Source organism: Podarcis tiliguerta (genome assembly GCF_965153285.1).
Source record: "Podarcis tiliguerta genome assembly, chromosome: 2".
Taxonomy (NCBI): domain Eukaryota; kingdom Metazoa; phylum Chordata; class Lepidosauria; order Squamata; family Lacertidae; genus Podarcis; species Podarcis tiliguerta.
In genome coordinates this window covers 52,963,017-52,984,313 of record NC_139535.1, presented here as the reverse complement: position 1 = coordinate 52,984,313, position 21,297 = coordinate 52,963,017, and the positions used below count along the sequence as shown (strand labels likewise).

The following is a 21,297-nucleotide window of genomic DNA, read 5'->3' as shown; positions in this document are numbered from 1 at the left end:
AAATTCACCATTTTCACGTGCAAAAGCTATGAAAAAGCTGTTATATAACTCAGTTATTTTTAAACAGCTCTATTTATATATCTTAAGAGTACATATGATATCATCATGTCCATATGGCATTTCTTCAAAAATGAAAAAATGAAAAACAATGGCATACTGCTATTTAACAGGATGCATTCACATGAACATTGCTGAACAATGTTAGTATTGTTTTTGTATTCTTCATACATATCAAGAACAAAAGCATTTTAGTGCTGTTCTTGTTCAGTGAAAATCACATGGAGATATTCCCAGAATTCTTAACTATGTTTTATGCTAGGGGTCAGCAAACTTTTTCAGCAGGGGGCCGGTCCACTGTCCCTCAGACCTTGTGGGGGGGGCAGACTATTTGGGGGGGGGCAGATTCCTATGCCCCACAAATAACCCAGAGATGTATTTTAAATAAAAGGACACATTCTACTCATGTAAAATCACACTGATTCCTGGACCATCCACGGGCCGGATTGAGAAGGCGATTGGGCAGGATCTGCCCCTTGGGCTTTAGTTTGCCTACCCATGTTTTATGCACTTCAAATGGCTGTGTTTTCTGTATGTGTTTTGCCTCTTTGGGAGGAAGGGGGAAATGTAAATTTAATAAATAATAGTAATAATACTTGGAAGTACCACTGTGTTCAATGGGGTTTAGTACCTAGAAAGTTGTTTAGAGGTTCAGCCTTGAGGTGTATTTATTAAACTAGGGAAAAACAGCTCATGCAAGCATGGTATCAGCAGCCACAGTACTTTTCAGCAATACAAAATGTGCACACAAAATTGTCATATGCAACACTAAAAATCTCCCAGTGAATCCCTTCTTACTTCCCTGCCGCCTTTGTTCAAGTCTCCTGGTAAGAGCTGCAAAAGTTGTGTGTATCTAGGTAAACCTCTGGTGCGTGCCTTTTCCCTTCTGTGCTTATTGATTTCCATGCAAGCAAAGGAAGAAAAGAGGAAGACGTAGTTACTGTAATCATTGGACATAATGCACAAATGCATCCCAGCCAGTCCCGCTCTTGTGAGCGAAAAACAAGCCAACTAATGATGTTTGATAATTTACAGCTCAACCATTAGCACATTTACTCAGAAGTAACACCATTGATTTCAGCAGGGTTTACCTTCAAATAAACCTGCTTAGGATCGCAATCTTAGCCACTAATTTATGAGAAGCCTTCATGTATCTATTTATATTTCCTGCATCATGTACCTATTTTCTGGCTTGGGGGTACATTTTGTTTTGGCAAGCGCTCTGTAGTCCTGTCGCATGAAAGAGCCTTAAGGTTATGCAATACATATCCATTAGGCACTGAAAGCATTTTCTTCCATGAGTATATGAAACAGAAGCATGCAGGAGAGTATGGAGATTTTCCACACCTTTTCTGGTTCATTTAGATGGTGAGTACTGCAGAGGCAGGCTGAATGCAAACTTTTCAGTGTAAGCTTGCACATCTAGGGATGGGGGGGGGGGCTTTTTCCCCTCTGGGGCAGGGGCAGCCAGTGGGTGGGGACAGCGATATGCATTTGGCCTCATATCAGCTGCATCACTCTGCTTATCAGGAGGAAAAGGGGCAGCTTCCAAAGTTGTTCTGCAGGCAGCAGCCATACACTGGAAGAAAACGTTGCAAGACCTTACGGTGACCGATTTGGTTGGAGAGTGTTCTTTTCTATGTATCCTGTTCTACAAGGAGAGGCTGGGCAGATGGGAGGAAAGGAAAGCAATAGCTTGACTGGAGAGGTTGTTTATCTTGTAAAAAAAGTGAGGACTTTATATACTTTGGTGGCAATGGAGATAAGCATAAGTTTGACCCACAGGCCAGAAGTTCCTCACCCCTACTGTAATGTGTCTAGTTACTCACCCCTAACTGTAATGTTGTATTGAGCTTTTACTATTCTTTGTTGGAAGCCACCCAGTCAGATGGGTGGCATATAGCATTATTATTATTATTATTATTATTATTATTATTATTATTAAGCAGTCTTAGAGTGAACTAGGAGGCGAATCTACATATAGAATGACCTCTGGTGTTTGGATCCAAGAAATAATGACCTCTGGTGTTTGGATCCAAGGGTGAACCTTTACACAGAGCGAAACGGTGGAGCCTATATGAGACAACTTCCTCCTGTCTTTCTCCTTTGGTGAAGCTTTCTCTCTTGATCAGGCTTACATTCAGCTGCATCCTGGAAACTTGCTGGAAACTTAACTTTTTTTAGGTCACCCTCTGATATATTTCTAGCTTAAAATTTAATTAAAGAGGAAGTGGGTGGCCGAGGCTGGCTATTTATATAGCTCTCTGACTGGCACACATATTGCCTTCATGTGCTCCTTCCTGGATGGAGATTTTGATACTCTTGTTAAAAAATAATAAGTGACACATAGAATTGCAACAATATCCTTAGGAAGTTTCTGTCAAGGTGATGAAGTCTTTTCCATGCCTATGGGGAGGGCTGACTAACCTCTGCTGTGATAGGAATAGGGAGTACAGTCCTAGTGTGACGCTTGCTGGCCCTCCAGAGCCAAAATCTAGCAACAGTTGACAAATGTGAAATCTAAAGTGCATGCCCTAATCCTCTGGTTGAAGTTAAGTGAGGAGGTTGACTTCTTTTAGGAGTGCTAATGGTGAGAACAGGTTCACAGGGTGAATGGAATAATGAGTCCTGAACAGACGGGTGAAAAGGACAAAGCACTAAAAATGACCCAAAAGCAGAGCAATCAAAATACAGTGGTGCCCCGCAAGACGAATGCCTCGCAAGACGGAAAACCCGCAAGACGAAAGGGTTTTCCGTTTGCAGAGGCGCTTCGCAAGACGAATTTCCCTATGGGCTTGCTTTGCAAGACGAAAATTGACAAAAAATTTTGAGGGTTTTTTCCGCTCCAAAACCCCTTTTTCTGAAGCGCTAAGCTGCTAAAAGCATTTTAGCAGCAAAACCGCTAATCCCTTAAGCCTTAAAAAGCCGTTTTTAGCGCTTAAACTGTCAATAGCGCTAATAGCGCTAATCCGCCAATGGGCTTGCTTCGCAAGACGAAAAAACCGCAAGACGAAAAGACTTGCGGAACGGATTCTTTTCGTCTTGCGAGGCACCACTGTAAAAGGAAAGTGAAAGACTTCCCTTGTGTTTTTTATTATAATATTTTACCAGGGTTAATAGGCAGGTTCAGAAACACAAACCTTGTATCATGGCATCAGGCCATTGCATCATTTGTAAGCATGTGGATTTCCCCTCTTGCTACATTCCCAAAGATGTCATCACTGGATGACACATACACCCTTCCTACCTCATCAGTCGCCTGTGATCAGATGTTCATAAGATCTGGTATAGCTTAGTGCAGGCACATCCAACTCTCTAGAGACCGCAATCTACTCCCAGTAAAAGACAACTGGCAGTGTCATTGGGGGGGGGGGAGGCCAAAGTTGTTGAGCTTTTTTAAGGGAGGTCAAACTTGTTGAGTTTTTTTTTGGGGGGGGGAGGCTAAAGTTGTTGAGTGCTATTAACAAGCAGATAAGTCTTTCATAGGCATAGCCAGGATTTTTGTTGGAAATCATGGGTAAAAAATTCAATGCTTTTCAATAATATTTGTGGATATTAGCTTTGCCCAGTGTTTGTTGTGGGAGAGGAAGGGAAAGGAGATTGTTAGCCGCTTTGAGACTCCTTAGGGTGGTGATAAAGCTGGATATCAAATCCAAACCCTAGTTCTTCTTCATGCTCCATGTTACGCTATTAGAGTGTGTGGGACTGGCCACATATTTATGAACAAAAAGCAGCTACAGTGATAATTTGGATTAGGGTTCCATGAGACTGCTTTTCATTAAGAAAGAATCATGGCCCTGTCCTAAGCGTACTATTTAAACAGGCTATTCATGTGCAATTTGGCCCTGTGTTGTTGTTGTTGTTGTTGTCGTCGTCTTTTTCTTGTAAATGAACCCCCTCCCCCCTCTTGACTTCATCAGACTATACCCTACCCTGTGAAGCATGCCTGAACTTCATGGTCTTACTTCGATCATCTCTCCAACTATCTGAATTTATGCACATAGTGACTGGGGAAAGACTTCCTTGGTCATGTTGGCCCATCTGCGGATTGTCATCTCCAGAGAGGTTTCCTGATACCAACTTTAATGTCATTTTGGTGCCAGGCAAATGCTTCTATTTGTCCCGGCATTTGAGCAGCTAGTGTAAGACATCTGTGGTTTTATCCATTGTGCTGCATATTAGATTTTGCTTTAATTGCTGTATTTAGTATATGCCATCCTGACATGCATAGAATTTTTTCTTAAATGAAATGAATGACATCCTGAAAAGCAATTGAAATCCTCCCTTTGTGGCTTACTGTTTTTCTTCTGGTTTACCTTTTTTTGTAAACAAATTTCTAATAGTGCAATCCTATGCATCTTTACTGTGAAATAAGTCCCATTTAAAAAGGGTGGGGGAAGAGTCAGTCGGACTTGCTCCAAAGTAAAAATGTATATTATTGCAGGTTAAAAGTTCTACCTTACTCCAGTTTGATTATTCATGCCCTTGATCATGATCATTGTAGAACCTGGACGCTGAGATTGTTTGTATTCTAGTCCCTTTAACCCCTAGTAGACTATTTGATACACGATGTACCACAGGATCCCTATAATGGAATCTCAGGGAATCTCCTGGACTACAAAATATATTACACTGTCCATAAAATATTATTCTATTAAAGAAAAATTGGGGAGTGGGATGTTGTCCAATACAATGTTTCTGCATAAAATCTTGGTCTATATCTTTTCCTTGCTACTTCGGGGGGGGGGGCAGAAAATGTGGGCTGTGTTTCATCAGGATATTTTCAGTTTTCAACCAGAGTTAAAGCAAAGTTACTTATCAGCTGTGTGATTGAATGAAGCCAGAACCAAATGGTTTATCACATGCAGTGCTGCATAGTTTTGAGTATGTGGGACGGATCTGTGTACAGATGGTTCAGCAGGTGATGACCAAGTTCAGTCGTATGCATATGGCAGTCCACGGCTACAAAAATGGCACAGAGCACAGGGCTGATTACAGGAAGTGTAGCTTTTCTTTCCACTGCCTGTCCATCTCTGCATTTCTATTTTTCCAATCACCATGGCAACCCTCTTTATTTCAATGGGTTATTTTTACTCCCAGTTCCTGCAGTACCATCCATCTCCCTGAGGATTAGCACTTGCTTCTTCTCAACAGGAGAAGGCTATAATCATGCTAACAAACTTCACCACACAGCAGGAACTAATGGATCTTCCTGAAAAGTCAGAGTCATCAACAGCGTTAATTGCTCCGTTACCTGAAGTGTATAGTGAACACAAGTGGTGCAGCATGGAAGGAATATGCCTTGGGATCACCAGGGGATAGGCTACTAAATAAATTCATAAGTAAGTTGTGGTTCCAGCTTGGGGCTGGGGGGGGGGGGGGAGAGAGACCTTACTGCCAACACTCTAGGACCCCAGCATTACAGGGGACATGTACTTAACTGACTCCAGCAGCAGTTTAACAGCTGTGGAGTATGAGCTCCAGATGGAGTCCAGCTAAATTCCCAAACGGCATAACAGCGCACAGTTTAGGGGAAAGCTAATAGAAGGATGTTGTAGGATCTTCGTGCTTGAAACTGAAATTTCTGGAAGCGGTATAGTCTTCTTGAGCATTGCTCAGAGGAGGTCTACTGCCATGTATGGGACTTCAGGTTTCCATGTGTGGAATTTACATGTTCCAGTACTGAAAGTGAATTTTAGGGCATAAAACATTGTGCAGATTCTGAGGCAATCAGGAGAAAAAGCTTGCACACAGTGAAACAATGTCTGTGATAGACCTAAAGTCTGGAGAGACAGCTGAGCTGGGAACAGAGACAGACTCTGTGGATCTCTTATGATGTAAAATATTCTGAAATCCTAATCTGGATTTATCTGAGTCAACAGTGCAAACACTAGTTCCTTGGTGACAGCAAACAGGATTTTCAGAAGTAATTAAATAAAATCTATGGGAGGCTATATGGATAATCTTTCAGTCCAAAGAGAAGCATGGCTTAGCAATGCTTGATGCATTGTTAGCATATCCATCAATTTATGGCAGTTGTCAGTGATCCTTTCAGAACTTTTAGGAAACTAAGGCATGTTTGGAAACTAATTTGGCCTATAGGGAACAGAATATGAATGGGATTTGCACAGGATATGAAGGCACATCTTGCTAAGCCATATATTTGAACATGATGTATCTGAAAATAGCTCCCACAGCTTGATCCACTGATTCAGAAAACTTTTATAACAGGAAAGAAACTGAAAATGCTGCCCACTGACATTATTATCCTCCTCATCTACTGTGTTTCTTACTCATCTGTCACCATGAGGTTCCTGGGCAGGTACAATAAGTAAAATAAAGTTAATATTTAAAAAGTTAAAACCTAATACAGTAAAAATAAAAGGGTGGGTTCTAAAATATATATCTCAGGACTCAAAGGCCAGGGGAAAGATGTGCATATGGCAAAACCTATATGCTGAAGGTGCCCAGTGCATAGCTGTCAACTTTTCCCTTTTTTTAAGGGAAATTCCCTTATTCTGAATAGGATTCCTCACAAGAAAAGGGAAAAGTTGACAGCTATGGCCCAGTGAGACTATGGGGGAAGGCACTCCAGAGTTTTAGGGCTGCCACAGAGAATGCCCTCTCCTGGACTGGCGTCCGCTAAAATTCTGGGGAAACTGGAACTACCAAGAGGGCCTCCCTTGCCAATCTTAACACCTGAGAGGGATGACCTTATTATCATTCAGATGATAAGAAATAACAGGAGTTGATTAAGGAAAAGCAACTTTCAAATATGTGGGGGAAATCAGAATATAAATAAAGAAGTGAACAGCTTTTATGGCTGATGCTAAATTTCAGAAATCAGCACCCAGGTTCTACATGTAGAACACATACTATAACAACTTTGTATCTTCATCCACAAATGCATCTATTGGTGCATATTTCCTGAGGGAAGCAGTCAGGGCCAGTGCAAGAGATTGTGCCACCTGAGCCTCTGCAGCAGCTGCTGCTGCCCCTCTTGCACTCCTTCCCTCCTACTTTTCTTTTATGGTGGTGAGGTTTTCTGTCTCCATCTTCTACCTACCTACCTGCCTGCCTTGCCCTCAGAGGTGGTTTGCTGCAATGTCCAAAATTGCTCCCAAACATTTTTTAGAAGTTTAAAGTTATAGTAACATTAAGCTCCACACAGACTCCGATTTAGGCAGCTGTTTTAGCAGCAAGCCTTGGCAGTGACACACAGCCACCGCACACAGAATGGCTCACTTGGACTGAGGACCCCCTTGTCCCTTCCTAGAATGATGTAGGGAGGGGAAGCGCCTTGCCAGATGTGGTGGCAGGAATAGTAGCAGAGCTGGCTAGCAGATGCATATGGCGGATACAGGGGTGCACCAATTTGCTGACCGCCTATATCTCCAAGTGAGACAACTGATCCAGTTTGCTTAATGGGAGGGCAAGCTCTGACAACAGCTGGTTATTCAGCAAGCGCACCAATAATCTGAATGCTGAAATATTTCTTGAGGTTCTGAGTTATGCTTGGTCTATTATTGTGAAAATACTTTATGAACTGCGAGCAGGTATTTTGATTGCTTATTGATGGCGCCTGATAGTACAGACAGGAACTTGACCTAGAAATATCGTATTTATGATATAGCACAGTAATAAAGGCTTCAGAAAGTAAATGTGATTGAAATATTCATTGCAGCATTGAATCACTTGTGCCAGAATGGAAAAATACATTAGGGCAGATTCCTAGGTGAACTGGATTAATATTGAAAGCCATTCTTCATATTAACCTCTCTGATTAGGCCATTTATTAATCTTTTCAAATAATTTATTAAAAGCATCTGCAAAAGCTGACCTGCTGCCAGCATGTGTCCTCCATACTATAACAATGTTTAGCCATAAAAGGAGAGCCTGCTCTGGGCAGTGGGTCACCATCAGCAAGAAAACTCTTGAAGGGGTGACACCAAAAGAGTTTCCTCGACAGCTGAAGACCACCTCTTTGCCTAGGCCCTTGGAAGGTTGGTGAGGATATGCCAGCTAGTTTGATCTATTTTTATCACCTGCTTTAAAGTATGTTGTGATGATGGTTGTTTCAATGCTTGTGATTATGTCAGTGATTTTGTACAGATGTTTCATTTTATTCGAGTGAAGAATGCACCCAGTCCTCAGACCATTGCGTGAAGGGTGGCTTTATAAACCACGTAAATGAATTAAGAAGATAAATTCTATAAGCAGTAGAGGGAGATAGAAGCATGGTTATCTCCATTGGCTTTGATCAGTCAGGGATCAGCTCCATTTTGCTTGCTCTCTCCCTCAACTCTCTTCTAGCATCATTTCTCCCAGCTGCAGCACAGAGAAAGCTTGGGAAATAGGGCTTACTCCATTGGCTTTGCTGAAAAACTAGCTGCCTTTGGTTTCTCCTGTCCCTCAGCTCTTTCCATTTCAGCTGGCCATTACACTTGACAACAGCTCGTGTGTAAGGAGAGCTTTCCTTTCACCCTAGGTGCTGGTTTGCAGTAGGAATCTCTAGTAATACTGTCAGAAATGTGTTGCTTTTAGCTGATGCCTTTCTTATGTGTATTGGCTTTTATATGGTATTATGGCGCATCATGTGTTTACCTCTCTTGTAAGTCACTATGTGTACCCATGGTGCATGAAAAGGTAGATTGCAAATATTACAAATACGCAAAAATTCAAAAACAAAGAATAGATGGTACACACTCTCACCCCTCCAGGTAAACAGCATTCTCTATACGGTCTTTGCTTGAATACTTGAACATTCCCAATGCATTTTATGACACAGCAGTGTAATATGTTTCTTTATAGTGTAATCTTAATGATTTGGTGCTCTTCTTGACAACAATTCCGGTTATACTAATTTGACTGATTGGCTTGGCAAGTCTTAGTTTCATAGCTAACTGAAGGGAAAGCAGCTTAATATCTTTGAGGCATGTCTAACAATGAGCACACAGGTACCACAGGTTTCCACTGAAGTGCCAAATCTGTATCTGCATCCTCTCCTCCCCCTAAATCTGCTCTAGGGGGTTCCCCAAATAAGGTCCAGCAAATATGTTAGTTTCAGTTTCTCTCAGTTTCCATTTCTCCAGTCTTAAAGTTCAGTCCTCCCCTTTTCCACATCAGTTTGCATAAAAAATCCTTATGAAAGTTCATCAGCATTTTGTTGTGACTTTAATATAATATACATATTTTAATGCAAATTCCCCTAATATAGACATTTTTTGCAAAGCAGTTTACCCTAATTTATTTTTGTATGCTATTTTCACTGTTACATGTTATATTTCGCCTTGCCCAAATAGCCTCTTGTTCCACTTGTGCACAGATCATTGTTTGGAAGCCACTAACTTTCAAAGGGACTGAGTAGGTATGACTGACTGCCCATTCTGAAGTATAGAGAACTGCAGTTATGGAACTTTAGGCTTGAACTTTCCTCTATTCTATTTTCTTGGCAAACTGGGAGCTAGACAAACCACAGGGTGAACTATGCTACATGTTTAATGGCATTCTCTATGCTTTATCAGTGCCTGGGACAAGCAACTTGTACAACTGTCACCACAAAACCATGACTTCAGTAGATGGATCATAGGCATTATGTGGCTTGCTGCATTAAAATGAAATGGAGTCCTGGATTTTCTAGGTGAATTTACAAAGATACGTATACGCAGTGCAGCAACAAATTACTCAGCTATATGAAGTTTCTGTTTCCCCTTCTTAAATGAATCATAGCTTTCATTTTCTGATGTGTCACCGACAAGGTGGGCTGCGTTTGTGTGATCATAGTAGTACAAATCTTAGAGCTGAAATGAATTTGTAGTCAAAACGTCTCCTCAAACTTTTCTTCTGTGGATTTTGATGAATAATGTTCTTTGGATAAGTGACTATTTGGTGCCTGTTTGATGTTCAGCACCAACGTTTGACATCCAAACATTTTGTCGTGGCAAACCAACATTTGCCAGTATGTGACAGCTACCATACAGTAGTAGTTACTTTTGAACTGTATCTAACACCTAGCAGTTAGTCTTTGACTGAAATTGGCAGCTTGCAGTAGAACTTAGGTCATTTTATATCAACGTGATATACCCATCAAAACAGGCGATTTTCAGATTTTATTGCCAAATTTTAATTTTGAAATTCATTGGCAAATTTTGGGACCAAGGGTGGTATCCAGCTAAATATCTATGGTAATGCAACAACTTTTAGGCGCACAGCATAACTTCCCCATCCTCTCCTCTCCCTATGTTCCCCCTCCAGTCAGCTTTGGGTTTTCCCCAACCTATTTATTTGAACTTGTGACCTTTCAGTGATGTGCAGCCGTTATTATTAGCATTAATTGAATTTATAACCCGCTCTTCCTGAAGGAGCCCGGGGTCATCTCTACCAAACTGGTTTTAACCTATTCTCCACTAGTAAGAAGGATGCATCATTTTTGAGACTTGGGATTGATTCCCGCACAGAGCCAGTCTATCAGACTCAGTAATATACAGTGGTACCTCAGGTTACATACGCTTCAGGTTACAGACTCCGCTAACCCAGAAATAGTGCTTCAGGTTAAGAACTTTGCTTCAGGATAAGAACAGAAATTGGGCTCCGGCGGCATCACAGCAGCAGGAGGCCCCATTAGCTAAAGTGGTGCTTCAGGTTAAGAACAGTTTCAGGTTAAGAACGGACCTCTGGAACGAATTAAGTACTAACCTGAGGTACCACTGTACTTCCAGATGACCTGGAAATCTGAAGTTGTGTGTGCAGCACATACAGTCCACGACATCCTGATCTTGAATAATGTACCAAATTTTCAGGTGTCTGAAAATGGGACATATTGTCAATAGTCAAAACTCAAAACATGACAGGTAACCTTTGTATTGTTTTAGAGTTTATAGAGCTGGGGTTATTTTAACTTGTTAATCAATGCTGTACTTTTACTTTTATACTTCATTATTTTTACATTGTACACTCTATTGTTAGGTACTATCTTGTGGTAGGGGAAAATGGTCTATATATATATATTTGAAATAATAGCTGGCACTCCTAACACAAAGTAAAGGAAGCTATGAAATGCTGCTGAACACGGTCTGGAAAAGTAATAGTAGCACATAAGCTTACCTGCCAAGTGTGTATGGCTAAAGCCCAAGGGAAACAAGCTCATTTCTCTGTCTGTACTGCTTGTTTTTCTCATATACTCTCCTCTCCAGATGCGAGGAGGGAACCTAGGAAGGTGCCTTGTACTGAATCAGACCACTGGTCCATCTAGCTCAATATTTTCTACAGTGTCTGGCAGCAGCTCTCCAGGGTTTCAGATGCCCTAACTGGAGATGCTAAAGATTGCACCTGGGACCTTCTGTATTGAAAATAAATGCTATACACCAAACTATGGCCCTTCTCCAGGGAGAAGTCCTTTGAGTTCTGAGCTTACGTAGTCATTTTTAACTTGTGCTTAACTTCCTTTCTTTGAGTAGTTTAGAATTGAGGCATTTCTCTCTTTGTACAGTCATGTTTAATGTTTGTTATTCTGTATAATTGGTCACGTGTGTTATAGAAGGGGGTCCTCATGACTATGGCTGGTTTTAGTTTTATCCTATTTATTTTAAACTCAGCTGTTGTTTAAAAGGATTGTTTATTTTGTGCAAGATCATTCATAAGTATGTTTGCAAAAAAGAAAAATGAAGTCAAGCCACACTAGACTTGCTGGGTTGTAGCAGTTTTCCTCTCATAGCTAGAATCAGCAGCTTGGGTTTAGATTTCCAGTAGCAGTCAGAAACAAGCATCTGTGAGCATTTTGTGTTTTTATCTTATATTTTTATGCTGTGATAATTAAATACAGTGGTATATTGGTTTAAGAACAGCCCTGTTTAAGAACTATTCGGTTTACGAACTCTGCAAAACCAGAAGTAGTGTCCCGGTTTGCGAACTTTACCTCAGTCTAAGAACAGAATAGTGGAAGGGCACCGGCGGCGGGAGGCCTCATTAGGGAAAGCACGCCTCGGTTTAAGAACGGTTTCGGTTTAAGAACGGACCTGGAATGGATTAAGTTCGTAAACCAAGGTACTACAGTAAATATTTTCCATGTGTGTAAGCAAGTTGAGGTTGAGCCGAAATGAAGCAGGGGAAGTTGTTTTCTCCTGTCACCAAGGGCTAGATGGGCAGTCAAACATCTGAAGGTATCACATGGTGACAATGGTGGTTTTAGGGTATATTCCATTAACATGTTGTTTCCTGTGTAGTTATTTCACTTGCTTAATGTACGCTTCCATCTAGTTACCTGTCTTCTTCCTATTTCCACCCCCACCCCTTTAGCTGCATTGGGATATTTGAGCTGAGCCTTAGCATTGACCTGAATAAAGGAAAAAGCCTGTTACATTAATTATATAGTCCCCGAGGAGAATGAATGCAGCAGGATTTTCAAAATGACGCTCTCATCATTTTAACTGTGCGTTTACCTTCCCACATGACAGGGTGATGGCAGGAAATGGCTTGTGTTATGTTCTCAACAGATTTGCCACAGAATCTCAGGGACATCCAAGCATGGCTTCAGCCCTACTCTTTATCTATTTATCCAGATAGTTAAAATGCTCAGTGTACCATTTCTAAATCACAGGAGTATGAAAGAAAGAACAGAAGCCCCGTATCAAAAGGCATAAGCCTATACATATCCATAAATAAACATGACAGGCATCCAGTCCACTGCTGCCTTTTCAGTATGAGAATACTGAAAAGAGAACGGCAAGCCCTGCGTGGAGGGGAAACAGATACAAACAGATTGTAAGGGAAGACAAACAGGAGGAGAGTATCTGTACTGGATCAACATCCTACAGTCCAGTGTGTTTCCTTGTGAGGCAGACCATATCTTATGAGGTGGATGTGGCTTCCCTTCTGTAGTTCCATATGCCTCACACATCACAGTCAAAGAGCTGGCTTATTGGTTAAAGTGAACATATAAACACACTGTCCCATTGCCTTTTCACTGCTTCCTTGGGATTGCCAGCTCACAATGCTGCAGTAAAGACTGGTGGAAAATTATCCATCTAACTATTAAAGGGATTGGATTGGAGACTCCTCAGGGCCTAGACTCAGAAAAAAATAGGCTACCTAACGCCATAGTCCCACCATCCATTTTCTCAGGCCTCTCTTTTTTCCCTCAGGTTCATGTAGTACTCTCTATTAATTGCACACTTTTCCTGCAGTTAAAATGCACGAGGGTCCAAAGTGAGCCTTGCAGAATGCCATGCCATGTGCGGAGCAATATTCTGCCAGAACCATCCTCTGGCCCATCAGGCAAGAGTGGAACTACTGGAAGCTAGTCCAGAAGGATTCTGTGGTCATTGGTACTGAATACCTCAGTATGTGGTGTACCAGAAGGTGTCATATGAAGTCAGATATGTATGAGAGAAATATATGGTTGTAAAATGAAATCTTGAGGTTGGAAAGGGCATGTTAATATTAAAGTTGGGGACACAAACATCATTATGTTTCTCCACCCCTCCTATAGCCCATCATCCAGCAGACTTAAAAAGCCCTCATTATAGAGAATCATCCTCTTGGTAAAATACAGTTTAGCTTCTGCATTTCAGAGCTAAAAATAAAAGAACAAGAGAAGAATTTCAGCTGTTATGCATGCAGCAGATGCACTGCACACAAGGGAGCCATTATGAGTGGAATAAGTGAATGCAATTAACAGCGCTGAAGTGACTAAGCATTCCATATAAAATCACTATGGATCAAAGTGAAGCTACTTGTGCATTTGAAATGGCATCTTTAGCAACAGGAAACACAATACCAAGTAATTTTTCTTAATTTTAGGACATGGAGGGGGTTCCCTCCCCATGTATTATTCTGAAAAATTATGCCTTGTCTACTACATGTTTTCAGAGAAAGACATTGCATAGAACCTCGTGATTTTAAGCTGTTTCTGTTGAGGGACAAGGAGCTGATTTCATATTAATATTATCTCTTTGATCATTGCGGTGTTTCAGTTAACTTGTTGAGATACATCTTGAACTTGACATGGTGAAAATGTTAAGCAAACATTTGGATCCCCAACTAATATCCAAACAATAACTTTTGCAAATGCATATATATTGGATGGAGATAAAGCAGTTGTGAAATGCTGCCTTTCTCCATTACAAAGAGAAATCGCAGCCTGCCAGACACGTGGACATCGAGAGCACCTTCCACAGAAGCAACCACTGTGATGCAGACAAGAAGAACCCAGAAACTGAGAGGCTGCAATGTTCCCCATAGATGGCTATTTGAAAGCCCTTTTGCTTCTATCTGCAAATAGCCATCCTTTTGAATTATCTATCAAAAGTGGGGAAAGGGTAGTCAGTGCAGTGTAGTGTAGTGTCCAGGCAGCTTCTTTGGTAGGTTTCCCTGTTGGGGTTTTTCATACTGCTGTGGATATGCTGTAACTGGATGCAGAGCTGATCTGAATCTTAAACTTTGTCTTGGTGGTACGGGCAGAGATGGAGGAGGTTGTGGGAAGTATTCTTTGGCTCTCAGTTGAGTTTGATGTGTTTTAACACGCACCGTCTCTTTTGTTGTCATAATGCCAAGCTAACAATGCCACTGCTCATCTTTGGCTCTTCCATTGGAAATGCACCAGTGTAATATTATGACAACATATATCTGCTGTTAATGCTGATGTACTCACAGCAATCCTGGGAGGCTGGTCAATGTTAATCCCATTTTAGAGATGGTGAATTGAGGCGGCCGCACTCTGACTTATAGTCTGAGTTATAATTTGAACATCTAAGGCTGGGGGAAGGGTTGTAGGTTTGCATGCAGAACATTCATTTCCCCAGCATCTCCAGGTAAGGCTGGGAATGTTGCATGTCTGAAACCCTAGAGAACTGCTGCTAACTAAGCTAGATGGATCAACGGCCTATCTGTCCAAGGTTGTAATCTTATGTGCACTGACCTGGGAGTTAGCCCTACTGAATTCAATAGGATTTACATCAGTCCATTAGACCATGGCAGTTTGGGGGTTACAGCAAAATCTGCTTTCCGACACATAATGTAAAGTGGAAATAATTATGTTTAACTCAGAGAGAAGGAAGTATGTTGCATTCCATAGGAGAGGTATCTTCATGCTGATCTTGAATGAAATGTGGATTTCATTCCTGGTTTGTTTGTTTCTTCCATTTTATTTCAGAAAAATGAATGGCTGTGTTTGAACTGCCAAACTCAGAGGCTGCTAGAAGGAAGCCTAGGAGACCCTGCTCCAATGCCACTGCCTGCTCCAAAGCAACAGCCAACTGGATCCCCTCGACACCAACCCGGAGGAATTGGTCAGCAACAGAGAGGAGCTCCTCAGCAACCTGAAATGTCAGCTCCTCACGACAGGCACCTTTCACAAGCAAACCATCTCAGGACTTCAGAACCGAGCAAATTACCAACCGCTGTCCAAGACAGAAAGCCTCCTGCTCCATCAGAAGGAAAGCCACTGCCCAAACTACCCGAAGAGCCTCCCAAAGCTTCTGAAAGTCCATTGCCAAAGGGGAAAACTATGGCCACAAAACCAGAAGCGGATATCAAAGATAGCACGACCGTATCCGAGTCTCAGAAAACACGAGAACAGGAGGTAAGCATCGCTCCACTGGACACAATGGTTTAGTTAGAAGAGGGTTTTTTTGAGTAGCTGATACCCAACCTAAAAGCCCAACAGGAGACAGTTTATTAAAGTGTTTTTAGCTGGCAGTCAGGCAGGGGATGATAGAGACATGGTCTGCTATCCAACAGGCCTCTTCGCACAAATGCACCATATTTGCAGAAGTCTCTTTTCGGGGGTTTTCCCCCTTGCCAAGATTTGTTCGTCCACTTCATTGCTTGCTATTTTTAAAAACATTCCTGGGTTTTCGAAACACTAATGCCTCCAAGCATAACTGGATTGAACATATTCTAGTTTCAAAAATGTCTGGAGTTAATTTCAAGAGTCTTCTTACTAAATTAATGCAGAAAGCATGATTATTTTTGGGTGACATTATACTTTAACATCAACAACATAGGCTACTGTAACTGTAACAACATAGGCTTTTGTGTGGTAATCAGAAGCACATCACCAGGTGAGGTGGAGATGAAGGTGCCAAGATGGTGGGGAGGTCAGCATAGTGCAAACTCATTGGCAGAGCCAATGTGGTGCTCCTGCTGGTGCGTTTGCATCTACCCACTGCCTCCTCCTCCTCTGCCTCCAAATAAGCCACAGTGGGTCACCTGCCAGAAGCTTGTGTAGTGGCTCTACCCTAGCTGAAGTTTCTTCCAGTTGTAATGCTTTAGTCCAAATGCAAGAACTGCCTTTCTGGATCAGACCAAGCAGGACATGAAGGTGCTTGTTATTTGTCTCCAGCATCTTTCATAAGTGTACCTCCTGTGCACAGAGAGGTTTCACCTATCCCAGCACTGTTTGTTTGTGGGGCCAAGCACAGTAGGCCGGTGACCCTGCTGGGTGGTTTGTAATAGCAGAAATTATGACAAAACAAGAGTGTTTGTTTATGCACAGTGATTTATGCACAGGGAAGTTATAGTGCCACTGTATTCTGCTCTGGTCAGACCTCACCTGGAGTACTGTGTCCAGTTCTGGGCACCACAGTTCAAGAAGGACACTGACAAACTAGAACGTGTACAGAGGAGGGCAACCAAAATGGTCAAAGGCCTGGAAACAATGCCTTATGAGGATCGGCTAAGGGAGCTGGGCATGTTTAGCCTGGAGAAGAGGAGGTTAAGGGGTGATATGATAGCCATGTTCAAATATATAAAAGGATGTCACATAGAGGAGGGAGAAAGGTTGTTTTCTGCTGCTCCAGAGAAGCAGACACGGAGCAATGGATCCAAACTACAAGAAAGAAGATTCCACCTCAACATTAGGAAGAACTTCCTGACAGTAAGAGCTGTTCGACAGTGGAATTTGTTGCCAAGGAGTGTGGTGGAGTCTCCTTCTTTGGAGGTCTTTAAGCAGAGGCTTGACAACCATATGTCAGGAGTGCTCTGATGGTGTTTCCTGCTTGGCAGGGGGTTGGACTCGATGACCCTTGTGGTCTCTTCCAACTCTATGATTCTATGATTCTATGATTCTATGATTCTATGATTCTATGATTCTATGATTCTATGATTTAAGGCATGTTTTACAGAGAAGACCTTCCAGAGAGTCTTTTTCCTTCCTTCTGACCCTAGTGTAATGCCTTTGCAGCCTTAGGTTCAAACTACATGTTACACTCATATGTATGTAGCTGCATCCTAATATACCTCTTTATGTTTTAAAAGCAGCTTTTGTGTGGGTGTGTGGCGGGGGTTATCCAGCAAAAGCCGGTAGGAGTCAAAATGGCTACCTGTGAATAACATTTGCACCTGTGAAGTCAGTGTCTGTTCCTTTTTAATAGCATTCGCTATTGGGTAATAATAGGGGTTACCGAGATCTAGCAGAGTTTAGCAGAGAGAATGAAAGTGCGAGCAGAGGAGGTGGAGTGTTAGGTGCCACCTGCACAGTGTGAGGCTAATTGTGAGATGCTCCAGAGAAAAAACAAAGGTGAAATTGAGTACTTGAGGGATAAGTGAAAAGCTCTTGCTAGCAGAAGAAGCAGAAAGGTGGAAAGAAGGAAGAGAGAGTGCAGAGGGCAAGGCCCCAATACTCAGCATCAGAATGTCATTTTGAAGTTTCCTTTTCCCCCTCTCCTGGCTCCTCCCAGGATGGACGGCAAAGATACTTCCCAGAGGACTTTACAGCAGGCTGGTGTTTCTGCTGTTCTTTATACAGACTCTCTTTGCTTCTGTTTTTAATCAGTTGTTCACATTGACTAATTTCAGTTTACTACAGTTGAAGGATCTGCCTTCTCAGCCCCCCTGAACTGCAAGTAGGGAGTAAGCATTAGCCTAGATGACATTTAACACTAATTTGGTTAGGGCTTTGTAGGAATCTCCAGTTATGCAATACCAATCCTGCTGCCAATGCTTTGATTGGGGTATTGATTAAAAACAAGCTTTTATTTGTGCCACTGTCCCTTGCCTCAATCTCTTGGGCTTTCTCTGCAAAATTGTCAACCCCTGAAATTAAACTCCACAGAGCGGTTGCTGCCTCCAGAGACACTGATTAGCTGGTCTTTTGTCCTCTCTTGTTATTTTGTCACCTGGTCTTGGCATCTGAAGTGCAGGAATTAAGATCTTCAGCCTCTTGCTATTCGGGGCATGAATAAAATTCCCTTCTTGATCTCAAATTCTAATTATAAGTTCCACAAGTTCTGTGTGAAGATTTAAAATATTCACTGCTGTATGTGGGATTTCAGTCACCATAAACTTTACTGGAGCCCTGGGAATAAACATAACGCTTAGCTGAACTGCAGCAACATTTCTGAAATGCCCTTTTCGACGCATTTTTGCTGTAAGGAATTTGTAGAAAAGAATGGAGGTGGAGTTTGTGCCACACAATCACAATGCCTTCTTTATCAAACAAAGACAAATGTCCATCAGGTATTTGCATGGGTGGAGCACAAGGAGGAGCAAGACTGCAAAGGAGCAGAAGGGTAAGTGTTTTAAGGGGGGGCAGAATATGGAGCAGGATCCTCACTTCTGCTCTATTTATAGAGGCTGGCAGCCTGCAGGAAGCTGCTGAATTACTGGGGCAGAAGAGGCTCATTATATTTTATCCTAGGCCTGAGCAAAGAAACCCTTAAGAGAGAGTGAGCAAAGGTGGGTGGTGTGAAAGGAAGAGGAAAGCTAATATTGAGTGATGCATATTTTTAGTTTTGAAGAAGCCTACTTTTCCAGCTCTTTGGGCAAATGTTTTGTTTGGTTTTGGGAGGAGGCGTCAGATCATGACTGGCTTGTGGCAGCTTTTGCCAAACACCTATTAAAAAAAACCTAACTCTGTAGTTGCTTGAAAAAAGTATATTGCTTCCAAATTACTCTAATTCTTTGGCATAAGAAGCCTCAGACTGCCTGCAGTTAGTCAGGATTGTCAAATCCTGTCCCGATTATATCAAGGCCCCATTGCCCAAATGCTATGTACCCTATCCATGAGAATTAATCCTTTTTAAAAAAAACAACACCAAAAACCTCCTCTGAAAAGTTTTGAATGCAATTTCCCTTTTAGCCATTATTTTATGGAGAACGGTTGAAATAAATGCAGGAGAAATTGTAATCACAGGACTAGAACCAACAATGGCAGCTTAATTTATTTGCTGCACCAAGAAATTAACAGTGTTGTTAACAGTGCCACATCACTTTATAGTATATTAAAGATATTTAAATACTCTAATACCCATTCTTCCACACCAGAGAATAATGGTCTTTTGACAGCTGGCTGTCAAGTTTGGGATTTCTTTTTTTACAAGTAATATTCTTGACAATTAATCTTCCAGCCCACATTTTCAGAGGTACACACCAAGCAAATATTTGAACAAATAGAGCTGAGATAGAGCTGTACACACAAACTGGGTAGTTTCTGGGGCCACGAACAATGGTGTTCCAAACTTCCCTACAAATGTTCACCAATCTGCAGATTTGTACATGAAAAGTAGTCAACTTAGGCATTAATTTTGAAAATAGTGCTTATTAACAACTGTTAGCCATGATAGCTGTATGGAAACTCCATGTTCAGAGGTCCTGTACCTCTGAGGACCAGGTGCTGAGGCCATTACAATCATACCTGACTTGTGAGCTTTCAGAGGGCCTTCCTGGCTGTTGTTGGTAATATATTACTGGACTAGATAAACCTTGGCCTGGTCCAGCAAGGTAATTCTTGCAGTCTTAACTTGTAGGATTTCAGGGTTTGTGCTCCTTCTTATTGCAAAAGGAACACTTAAATTTTCACTAGACTTCAGGCTACAAAAAAATGCTAGAGCATACGACTTTGGAGCCAACCAGCCTTGGGCAAACCAGATGGTCCTTTTTAAAAGGAAAGGAACCAGCCAATAAGACACTGTCATCTTAGCCCCTGGGTTGACAACAAGAGAGCACAGATTTACAAAACTGCAGAGCCAGCTATTTGCATTTTACAAATGTTTTGTTTGTTCCTAGGGACTTGCTGAAATCCAGACCTGTCAGAAGCAAACAGATGCAGTAAAGTTAGCATGTTGAAGACTTGGGCTACACTTAGACATAATTTAATTTTTAAAGAAATATCTAAGTGTATAACATGAAATAATAAATATTTTTTTTAAAGAAAGAGATGTAAATTGATCATAATCAGTGCTGTTTTTCTAGAAAAAGAGGTGCTGGAACTCACCATGCCCACCTGAGAGGTTTTGGAACTGAGTTCTGGCGAGTTCTGGTCTATGGGGAAAGCCCTGATCATAGTCAATGAATGACAATCAGAGCAATCAGGATAATTCTGATTTTGTTAACACAGAGGTGAGGGGAATCACATTTCCTAGCAGCAAAATGTTTCCATTTGGGTTCTGGGAAAATATAATGTTTCTCAAAACCAGAAGTGCTTCCTGGAAGAATGACATCTGCAACAAATGACTAAGAGCTGTTCATTTATTAGATTTAAATGGATTGCGTGAAAGGTCCTGTCCGTCTTGCTTTACTGTCATGAACTTGGCAAGAAGGAATTTTTAATTAAATGCATCATGCAATGATACTTCTTTCATGTTAATTTGCAAGGGTGCCAGATTTTTGTTTCTAAACTTGATAGCTTTGCTTACATTCTTTGACATCTGAGTATTGAGAGATAGGGTGGGGTGCAAGCTTAAAAATAAATTACCGGTACTTCAGAAGGTCAGCGGTTCGAATCCCCGTGATGGGGTGAGCTCCCGTTGCTTGGTCCCTGCTCCTGCCAACCTAGCAGTTTGAAAGCACGTCAAAGTACAAGTAGATAAATAGGTACCGCTCCGGCGGGAAGGTAAATGGCTTTTCCGTGCGCTGCTCTGGTTCGCCAGAAGTGGCTTAGTCATGCTGGCCATATGACCTGGAAGCTGTACGCCGGCTCCCTCAGCCAATAAAGCGAGATGAGCGCCGCAACCCCAGAGTCGGTCACGACTGGACCTAATGGTCAGGGGTCCCTTTACCTTTTTACTTGCTTATGACTCCTGAGTTTAGGAGCCCTTCCCTCCTTAATTTTTAAAATTATTATTAAAGTGAGGGATAACACTTTTGTTACTTGCTAAATTGTGGCTATTGTGTTGTAGGTGTTTTTTTTCAAATTTTGAGGGTTTTATGTCCCTTCATGATGTCCAAGTTAATTATAGCACAGGATTTCTGCAAGCCTGTGTGATAAACTGGGTTGTGCTCATAAAAGTCTCTTTTAATGGCATC

General features: G+C 41.7%; 2 protein-coding genes across 5 annotated transcripts in view; one reads left to right on the top strand and one right to left on the bottom strand.

The window, feature by feature from the left end:
- Positions 1-21,297, bottom strand: part of LOC310672389 (taste receptor type 2 member 39-like) — a 185,994-nt gene that overhangs the window by 62,197 nt on the left and 102,500 nt on the right. The gene's annotated exons all lie outside the window — the stretch shown is intronic.
- Positions 1-21,297, top strand: part of BSN (bassoon presynaptic cytomatrix protein) — a 191,370-nt gene that overhangs the window by 136,382 nt on the left and 33,691 nt on the right. For all 4 annotated transcript variants that reach the window (XM_083429269.1, XM_083429270.1, XM_083429267.1 and 1 more), the window contains exon 4: positions 15,206-15,634. In XM_083429269.1, the coding sequence (XP_083285395.1) occupies positions 15,206-15,634 (429 nt within the window). The remainder of the gene's footprint in view (positions 1-15,205; positions 15,635-21,297) is intronic.